We start from the raw sequence: 10646 nt of genomic DNA, 5'->3' as shown, positions 1-10646 counted from the left end.
TTGAAGGAGGTGTTCAAGAGGCTACTAGCGGCGAACCTGAAAGTGAATGCGGATAAGTGCAAATTCTTTAGGAAGGAGCTACAATACTTGGGTCACCGCGTGACGAATCAAGGTATTGGAACGGATCCTGAGAAGGTAGCGGCAATAGCGCAACTGAAGCCGCCAGGAAACGTGAAGGAGCTGAGGCAATACTTGGGAGTCGCATCGTGGTACAGACGCTTCGTGCCCGATTTTGCGACGCTGGTACAGCCTTTGAATGCGCTCCTAAAGAAGCAGGCAAAATGGAAATGGGAAGACGCCCACCAAGCCGCATTCGAGGCCGTCAAGGCCAGACTGGTTGCCGACCCGATTCTGGCGTGCCCCGACTTCACGAAAACGTTTGTATTACAGACGGATGCCAGCGACTATGGGCTGGGGGCAATCCTTACACAGCATTCCGAGGGAGGCGAGCGAGTAATCTCCTACTCCAGTAGAACGCTGAACGCAGCGGAGAGGAACTACTCGGCAACGGAAAAGGAATTTTTAGCAATAGTATGGGCGGTCAGGAAGTTGAGACCGTACCTGGAGGGTTATCACTTCAAGGTTATCACGGACCATATGGCTCTGATAGCTAGGTGGGCGTTGGAGCTGCAACAGTACGATTTCGAAATCTCGTACAGGAAGGGCCAGCTGAACATCGTCGCTGACGCCCTTTCAAGACAACCACTGCAGGAGACGAGCCGAAGAGTGAGCGTGGAGGACGACGGACAACCGAGAGAGCAGCAGGAATGTAGGTGGTTGGAGGAGATGCGAAGAAAAGTGAAGCAGCAGCCAGAAAAATTTCCGGACTATCTGGAGGAAGACGGCAAGCTGTATCGGCACATACCGCATCGGGCGGGCAACGAGGAGGTGGCATCATGGAAGATGTGTGTACCGGTCGGGCAGAGACAGCGTGTCATGACCGAAAACCACGACATGCCAACTGCGGGACACTTGGGAAGCCGCAAGACGATTGCCAGGATTGCAGCCCGGTATCATTGGCCAGGAATGCATCGGGACATAAGGAAGTATGTGCGAAACTGCGAGAGCTGCATGAAGTACAAACCCAGCCAGCTACAGGCGGCCGGGAAGATGTTAACACAGGTGCCGGAAGAACCATGGGCAACCGTGTGCGCTGACTTCGTGGGCCCTTTGCCACGATCGAAGCATGGGAATTCGATGCTGCTGGTCCTGGTGGACAGATTTTCAAAGTGGACCGATATCGTCCCTATGAGAAGGGCGACCACTGAGACGCTGCGAAAGGCCGTCGGAGAGCGGATTGTGGCCAGATACGGAGTGCCCAAAGTGATGATCACAGAAAACGGCGTGCAGTTCACAAGTAGGGCGTTCAGGAAGTTTCTGGAGGAGCTGGGGGTACGTCACCAGCTCACGGCTCCATATACTCCGCAAGAGAACCCTACGGAAAGGGCCAACAGGACCGTCAAAACAATGATCGCGCAGTTCACAGGTGCCGATCAGAGGACATGGGACGAGCACTGGCCGGAGCTGCAGCTGGCGGTCAACACAAGTGTGGCGGAGACCACAGGATACTCGCCGGCGTTCATAACGCAGGGAAGGGAGCCGAGGCTGCCCAACGCGTTGTTTGACGAAAAAACGACCGGGACCGGAAAGTGCATCCAGACACCGGCGGAAAATGCGGAAAAATTGAAGGAAATTTTCGAACTGGTGCGGAGAAATATGGAGAAGGCGGCTGTTGGGTCATGCAGCCGCCAAAACTGTGCAGTAGACTAATCATATTCTTTAATATTATAAGTCAAATTAATCAGTGGTAGCAGTTGCGATGCCCATAGTGCAAACCGCTGCTCTCGCACGCATTTATCTGTACGGCGCTCATTCCTTGTTTGTTGTTGTTAGCCACCTACGTTAAGCTTGTGCGCTGCATTTCGGCTGCAGGCCCGCCAGTTGCCAATTCTTCGTGTTTCGGAAAAGACTAAACTTACGCATTCCATTGTCGCTATCGTAAAAGAATAACAATTCGCAAAATAAAAACTGTCGTAATAAAAACAAACTTCTTCGGTTTTTTATTATTCGCAACAGCTATTGAAAAAGCTCAATAGCTAAACAGCGGCACTGGAGCAGGCACGACACTATAATCTCAGAAGACGGCCGTGAAAACCCAAGGTGCGGGACACAGTATGGGCCAAAGAGCACCACCTGTCAAAGGCAGCCGAAGGTTTCGCGGCAAAATTGGCCCCAAAATTTGACGGGCCGTACACGATAAAGAAATTCACGGCACCAGTTATATGCGTCCTAGAACACAAAACGACCAAAAAAGAAAAGACTGCTCACATCAGCGATCTGAAGCCGGGAAGCGCGGGAGTTAACATACCCCCTCTCTCGGTCTACCCAGTACTGCAACTGAGAGCCGAGCGAAAGTTCAACGAAGATCGCCAATACGAACTCTGACGAAGGAATTGGATAAAGCGTATCGAAACATAATAACGTGCAAGTGCAAGTAAAACAAAGGAAACAAACGAAATCAAGTTCAAATTGCTTCACAGGCGACCGTATATGTGTACATCAAACGCTTATAAGGCACCGGGATCGCTTGTGCGGGACAATTTACAACAATTATACCAACAAGTTACTGTGTGTGATGACCGTATATGTGTACATCAATCGCTGATAAGGCACCGGGATCATCCATACACCCTAACTTATAAAAATGGTAAATTAATCAACAACAAAAAAAAATAATAATAAAAAAAAAAAAAAAATTAAAAGAGGAAACATTTTTTCTGACATGTTAAACTACTGTGTATGGTTACCATTTGTGTGTCGGAGAGCGCTTGGTGTGTGCGAGAGTATTGGTTGCTTTTTGGTTACTTCATAAGAATGGTAATTTCATCACTATGGTAATATTACATCAGCCTATATTCGCACTGCGAACGGTTGTTGTGTCTCTGTAGTTCTGAGAACAACCGTTTGGCGCGGCGACAGAGCGACGTCGCTGCCGCTGAGTGTTGGTCGTTGTGCACAACAGAAAAGAGAATGGTAAAGAACGAGATCAGTCGAATATTAGACTACGTTGTGACCAGAACTCGCTGCGCAAAGAATAAATTTTGGACATCGATCGCCTCCGAGACAACGGGACCTCCTACACAAGTGTTTTAAAAAAAAAAATATATATAATAATAAATAAATAAATGTAAGTTGTGTGATTAACGACCGAATATGTGCACATCAATCGCTGATAAGGCACCGGGATCGTTTTCACTTAAAAATTTACATGAACACAAATTTTTTTTAACAAATACAGAACTCGCTGCGCAGGAGGCCTCTAAGGCAACGGGATCTAATTCACAGTGGGTTATAAAAATAAATCTAAAGTCGAAAACACGAAAAAAAAAAAAACTACAAAGGTGGATAGAAGCACAGCAGCACTACAAGAACGACATATACTAAGCACCGGGAAACAAGGATAAGAAGAAACTGCGTAACGGACACACACATACAGGTTTTCTTTTATTTTGAAAAGAATACACACATATAATACACATTCAAACAGATACATATACATAGCATCACAGAATATAATACAATATATTACTACATTAATATACAAACGAAAACAAAACAAGCCTAACACCCAAAATTTTCCCTAAACAAAAAGATATTATTAATATACCTATTTTTACATATTATTACACATATCATAACCATACCCCAATATATAATTATTCAATATTATTTGCAAACAAAAAATACAGATTTCTTCCCAATACGTGTAAATGTTAGGAAAAAAAGCCAACATTAGTAATACAGTTAGGGGCAGATTAGGGCTAAGAAGCGGATCTGGTCTATCTGAGATAAGGGAAGCGACAGGAACTAAAGAGAAAGACCAGTCGGTTCAATCCGAAGACAATAATCCCACCAACGCTATGGATTCCGGTAACGACACAGGGCCAATAAGTCCTATCGTTAATTCATCAACAAACACAAACCTGAACCTACAACAATTACTAACCCTTGTACATCAACTACCAACCTACGAAGGCCCACCTGACAATCTTGATAGATTCATAGACAGAGTAGATCAGCTTCTTTTGTTAGCCTCATCAGTGAACCAAACAACAGGCGGACAGTACTTACTTGGAACTATCCCTGACAAAATTAAAGGCAGGGCAGACGAAGCACTGAACGTCTGCGATGTACTCCTTACTTGGGATGACATCAAAATAAACCTCAAGCGACTATACTCTAGCAAGAAAACAGAAGAAATGCTTGTTAGAGAGCTACACAACCTTCCGGACGGACTCAGTATGGGAAAATTGTATTACTCAGCCGCTAAAATAAGAAGCGATTTAATGTCACTCGCTAGAGAAGCCGACCCTAGTGCACACTCTCTCGCGGCCAAACGCGACCAATACGATAGATTCTGCCTAAATACATTCCTAACTGGATTAAAGGACCCACTTAGGTCAGCCATTAGGAATCAAAGGCCAGAGACAATCGAGAAAGCATACGAGTACGGTCAGATTGAATTAAATTTCCATAGAAGCCTGAACAAACACCAAGATAACACCGAAATTTTCACTACACACAGTAGATAGGGACAAAGGCGTCACTTTCCTAACAACTAAAGGTCAAAAGTTACACAAACAAAAAATTAGAAAAACAGTTAAGAAAACAGTGGCAGGAACATAAGAAAGACAAGCACTATTTAATAAATATATTATTATCAAACTAAGTAACATAAAAACCCACATTAACAAGAAATAACACTTATTCATTATAAAGTAGGAATAGCTTCAATTTAGACACTTTGATTACGTAAGTAAAGTAGTCGATAGCCATTAGCCAGTAAACTAAACATTATCCCTAAACTGTTATTTCATAAGAAACAAATAATAATATAAGATAGAAATTAAGTAAACAAAATGTAACTTTAGCATTAGATGTAACGTTTATATACACAACACTCATGTTTAACATTAAGATACCCATTTAAAAAAAAAAAAACTGTTAAATTCAAAATATCGTCGGAGTTCGTGGCATATACCAACAACACGCCGCCTAATCACCTTGCTCCGATCCGTCCATTTCCCATTACGGCCTTCTCTTCGGACTGGGGGGGAGAAGTTAACATACCCCCTCTCTCGGTCTACCCAGTACTGCAACTGAGAGCCGAGCGAAAGTTCAACGAAGATCGCCAATACGAACTCTGACGAAGATATTTGGGAGATACATACATATTCATATTTGTAATAAAGAATTCATTCATTCTCATTCCACACCTCAAACTACTCAGTCGTTTTTTTGGAAGCTTTCCTCCCTCGGCCACGGGATTGTAACTCGGGCGCCGGCGGGCCAGGAGACTTCGAGGAATAAACAAAAAAAAAAAAAACAGAAATCAAATCGCTTGGGAGGAAAGGGGAAAGACGATACAAGGTATCGATACGAAGCAGAAGTCAGCAACACACATACACACACACACAGGCCAGTTAGAGCGCGAGAGCGGGACAGGGAGGGTACGCAGCCAAGAACCGTTAACGGTTAACACACACACACAGCTGCGGATTCCGGGGGAGGCGAGTATACGGACGGGAAAAGATCCGTTACCGGTACAGGCCCACGGAATAACGGCACAAGGAGCAGAAGCAAAACCGAGGTTTCGTCGCGGAGAGCGCGGCTCGAGCTGGTCTTTTCAATTTGAGATCACCATGGCAGCACACGTGTTTCACGTCCGGGAAGTACGAGAGAACGGCGCCGGGGAACAGCCCGGGGCGATATGGAGTAGGGATTCCGATTCCTACCTCCAGCTCCTGGCGTTACCCCTGGTTTCGCGATCTCCATCCTCGGGAAGTATAGAGGACCCGGAGGAAATTCCGGACATCGAGCTCGAGGACGACCAGCCAATGGCGGAGACGGAGGGCGTGGCCGAGGTCATCACCCTCTCCTCGGAGAGCGAGGAAGACGATGACGGAGGCGAGACGGTCACGCCGGAGGTGTCATCGGACGAGGACGAGGCTGCGCAAAAGGCCAGAGCGCGGATGGCTTATCGTAGCGTCCAGCGGGCTACGCAGGGCCAGGGACGGATAAGCCTCGGGGTCGCGCCGCCGACCGAGGATCCGGTGGATATGAGACGATTTATGGAGGCACGAGTCGCCACCCTGCGGCGTTTCCAGCAGATGGTAGACGCGCGAAAGGTCGCCGACGCCGAGGCCGCATGGCAGGAGCGTTTGGCTCGGCTGCAAGAGGAGGAGGAAGCACTGTGGGCACCAGCCACGGATCAGCCGGAGCCCACGCAGCCACTGGCAAGACAGCTACCGCCGACACCGCAGCCACCATTGCCGTTGACGCCGCCGCCGACTCGACCACCGCCGCCGCAGCCGCCGTTGCCGTTGACGCCGCCGCCACGGCAGCCGCCGCCGCCGACGCAGTCACCGCCACCGACACCACCACGGATGACGGCGACGCGGTGACCGCCACCGACACCACCACGGATGACAGCGACGCAGTCACCGCCACCGACACCACCACGGATGACGCCAGCGCCAGCGCAGGCGCCGCTGCCGACGCCACCACGGCCGACGCGCACGCCGTCAAAACCACCGCCGCAACCTCGCACGCCGACACCACCACCCCAGCAGAGGGAATGCCCACGATATGACAGGCAACAGGCGTGGGAGATTCCGCAGGCACACGTCGGCCAGGTGGTCCGCACGATCGAGATGGGAGGGCGTCTGTGGCACCAACAGTCGGTGACGTGGACGTGGCCCGCATCGATGGAGACCGAGGACGCGCCGGAAGCCCGGGTTTGGGAAGAGGCGGAAGCGATCGGCTGGAGAACGCCGGACCAGGAGTCACGCGATCCGCGATTACGCGCCCGAGCAGAGGGTAAGAGGCCGGAGAAGGAGGTCCCGAGGGAGGAGAGCCCGGGAGAAGCAAACCCGGAGAAGAGGGAGTGGAGCTGGCCTGCACCAGGTGAGGCGCCGCCACCACCAAGGCTGCCGCGGCAAACGTCGTGCCCAGAAGCGCGGCAACCGCCACTGCAGGCAGGCGTCGCTGGACGGCCAGAAGTGGAGGGAGGTGCCAACGAAAGACTGGCCGCTCCGGGTGGCCGAGGAAGCGGCTGGACAAGGAGCACGGAAGCGAAGAGTGCACTGGGCCAAGTTATTCGAGCTTGGCGGGCAGCGCTACCGCCTTAAGGTACGGAGGGGCGGGGAGGTAAGGGTAGCAGTCACCGAATAAAGAAAGCCAGATGGCAATAGAAAACCGTATGTCTGGGTTTTTTGTAAACAACACAGGCACAGTAACAGTCAAAAAAATGGGTGCGGGCATCTTCCGTAGCAGCCGTGATGACGCGTGAGGGGAGTGACGCGGGGCTGCTGCAGGCGCGGGACGGAAAGGCACTCGCAGAACGCAGGCGGGCCTCAGTTGACATCACAGGCAGGCCTCCAGGGAGCGCGGGGCCAGGGGCAGCCGCCCCGGAGCATGAAGGGGGCATACATGTGTTGGTGGAGCTGGAAGCAAGAGAGGATTTGTTAATATGGCGATACGCAAGAAAACGTTAGACTTACCTTTCATTGAGCTGCTACACCGAAGCACGTGAGGAAACAATTGGGATGAGAGCACCCCGATAGCGACTCTCGATCGATAGGATACTCGTATGCGGCCACACTGGAGGTAGCGATCGGCACGAAATGGCAACGCCGGAATATCGACAGTGGCAACGACGCGTTGATATTATGGAAGGTGCTATTTCAAAGGGTGCTATTTTGATGTTTAATAAAAGAAGAGCTTGGCTTCTGCTCTGTTCGAGGTTCTTTATTTGAATAATCAAAGTGTGCTGAAGTTGGGTTCAGCTAACCCGCACATACATTGCTTATATCTATGTATTCTTACTTACATTTATACATATACATATGTATGCAGAAGGCATTGACCACTTGAGCTGCAAAGTGCATGCTCAGCATTCCCACGCTCCGCGATCGGCTTATGTATAAGCGTTAGATCGTATTACTGGGGCGCTGGAGTGCTTACGTAGTTTTTGGTGGTCTTTTTGTATATTTGTATATTTATATTTATTATGACAAAGTGTCACAATGTATTGACGCTAAGTTATACCCAATCATTTATTGTATTGCTAGGGTAGATTAGTCTAATATCCTACACCTCCCTTTTTAAAGAAATTTCGTAATATATGTAGTGATTTAGTTCTCAATATTAATATTGTGTTTAGAAAGGAAAAATTTTTTGATATTGATTTTTCTTATTAATTATTAGCAATGTTTTGTCTCAAAGCATTTTTGTATAATGACAGAATAATACAAAAGACAGAATAATACAAAAATGTATGTTGAATTACAATATTTTTGGATTTATGTTTAACTTTCTTTGAAGGAAAAATAATTAAAAATTTTTTTTGTGGTTTTTTTTTTTTGGTTGTTTTGAGGTTGATCAGACCTTTTCTTAAGTGAAATGAAACGTTTCATTGATTATATATTTTTAGTCTATCCTTATGTTCTTTTTTCTTCTTTTGTTTTGTATCTCTAATTACTATGTTATCTCTGTCTTCTATGGTTTCTACAGTATAAGGGCCTAGATATACTGGATCTAACTTATGACCCGATTCGTTCCTAAGTATAACTTTATCTCCCATTTTCAATTGAAAATCTGAAGTTTTCTCATCATAAAGTTGTTTTCTATAAGACTTAGCTTTTTCTAACATAAGTCTAGCTCTTTTATATGATATTTCTAATATAAATTTTATTTCCTTCGAGTAATCTTCTATATTATACAGTGGTTCTATTCTATCTGTTTTATTAAAATTTGCGAACTGCCTTGGTAATCTTCCAAAGACTAGTTCATATGGACAGTAATTATGCATGACTGATGGTGTTGTGTTGAAACAATATGTAAAGTATTGTATCCAAACGTCCCAATCAGTTTTATCTGCAGAGATGTATGAACGAATGTATTCATTGAATGTTCTATGACTTCGTTCGATTGTCCCTAAAGTCTGGTGGTGATATGCAGTGGATGTAAGATTTTCAATCTTCATATATTTACACATATCTTGAATTACATTGTTTTTATACTCGGTACCCATGTCCGAAATGAACGTCTTCATTGGACCGTACTTTAGTATAAAATTTTCGAATATAGCTTTTGCGACAGTATTTGCGCTCTTATTCGCAACAGGTATGGTTACTAGATACTTCGTCAAATCACATATTAGTGTGACGATGTATTCGTTGCCATATTCTGATTTCGGTAGTGGACCAACTGTGTCCACTATCACTATATCAAAAGCATTTGTTGGGGTTTCTGTGTGAGTCATTGGGGTCTTTGTATGTGTCGTTGTTTTTGACATTTGGCATTTATGACATCTACGTATGTACTCTTTTATATGACGAGTCATATTTTTCCAATAATAGTGTCTTTTTATTTTCGCTAGCGTTCTTGTAATGCCTGTATGACCTCCTTGAATTGGATCGTCATGATATGTAGACAGTATCGATTGTATCTCTTTTTCAGTTTTTATAATGGTCACCGGCTGGAGTAGCGCTACTCTTAATGATTTTAATTTTATATTGCCCATATTTTTGAAATTATCTATTGAAATGGTTTCAAAGATTTTTTCACTCGGTGCCAATTTGAGTTGGCTGATTTTTAGTATACCGGCTTGCATTTCAAGCCTTTGGAAGAACTGACCTAAATCAAACATTCCATTGGTATATAAATCTTCAACATCAATTCTTGCAATAACTTTATTTCCTCGTTTTAGTAAACAAATAGATTCAGTTATTCGCAAGGTCACTACTTTTCGTACTTCATCATTTGTTATGACTTCGTGTACGTTGGGCTTAGATACATTTTGGATACTTTGCCTAGGCAATAGTTCCTTATTTGTTACTGTACAGTTTTCTTGTCTACTTTGTTGCCTGGTAGTGACTTTCAGGACTTTATGTTGCATGTCTTTGAGTTCCTTTATATTTATACGTGAGAGTGCGTCTGCTACAAAATTATCTTTCCCCCTTAGGTATTCTACTGTGAAGTCGTATTCTTCAAGCTCTAGCCGCATGCGAGTTAATTTAGAACTGGGATTAGTCATAGAAAATAGGTACGTTAATGGTCTGTGGTCTGTTTTAATTGTGAAATGTTTGCCATAAATGTATGGTCTAAAATTGGTAATTGCCCAATGAATTGCCGCTAGTTCTTGTTCCGTTGTACTCTTATTGCTTTCTCCTTTTGTAAATGAACGTGATGCATAAGCTATTGGGAGCTGAATCCCGTTACGGTTCTGAGTTAGAACCGCTCCGCAAGCTTGTTTACTAGCATCCGTTATAATGCAAAATTCTTTGCGAAAATCAGGATATTGTAATAGTGTGGGGTGCATAAGATTTTCTTTAAGGTATTCGAATGCGTTCTGGCATTCGCTTGACCATTCAAAAGGGACATTCTTTTTACATAACCTAGTTAGTAACATAGTAACCCGTGAATAGTCGGCGAAGTTCCTTATAAATCGACGATAATAGTTGCAGAATGCTACAAATCGTCTTGCACTGTCCGCATCATGAGGGACAGGATAATTTTTGATGACGTCATATTTCTTGTCATCTGGCAATACTCCTTTGTCTGTGCATTTGTGACCTAGGAAT

At 45.5% G+C, this 10646-nt stretch overlaps 2 protein-coding genes across 2 annotated transcripts; both read left to right on the top strand.

The window, feature by feature from the left end:
* The first annotated feature begins 5702 nt into the window (after positions 1-5702).
* Positions 5703-6464, top strand: LOC123327427 (histone-lysine N-methyltransferase 2B-like). Its single transcript, XM_044923841.1, has one exon. The coding sequence runs from the start codon at positions 5703-5705 to the stop codon at positions 6462-6464; it is 762 nt and encodes a 253-aa protein (XP_044779776.1).
* A 21-nt stretch (positions 6465-6485) lies between these two features.
* Positions 6486-7190, top strand: LOC123327426 (serine/arginine repetitive matrix protein 1-like). The gene has a single exon (XM_044923840.1). It carries the CDS (start codon positions 6486-6488, stop codon positions 7188-7190), a length of 705 nt encoding a protein of 234 aa, XP_044779775.1.
* Positions 7191-10646: the final 3456 nt, after the last annotated feature.

Source organism: Drosophila simulans, unplaced genomic scaffold (assembly GCF_016746395.2).
Source record: "Drosophila simulans strain w501 unplaced genomic scaffold, Prin_Dsim_3.1 Segkk5_quiver_pilon, whole genome shotgun sequence".
Lineage (NCBI taxonomy): Eukaryota > Metazoa > Arthropoda > Insecta > Diptera > Drosophilidae > Drosophila > Drosophila simulans.
The sequence above is the reverse complement of the archived record's forward strand: the minus strand, read 5'-3'. Positions and strand labels throughout refer to the sequence as shown.

Coding starts and splice junctions, on each gene's coding strand:
- LOC123327427 (XM_044923841.1), top strand. CDS start 5,703: ATGGCAGCACACGTGTTTCACGTCCGGGAAGTACGAGAGAACGGCGCC.
- LOC123327426 (XM_044923840.1), top strand. CDS start 6,486: ATGACAGCGACGCAGTCACCGCCACCGACACCACCACGGATGACGCCA.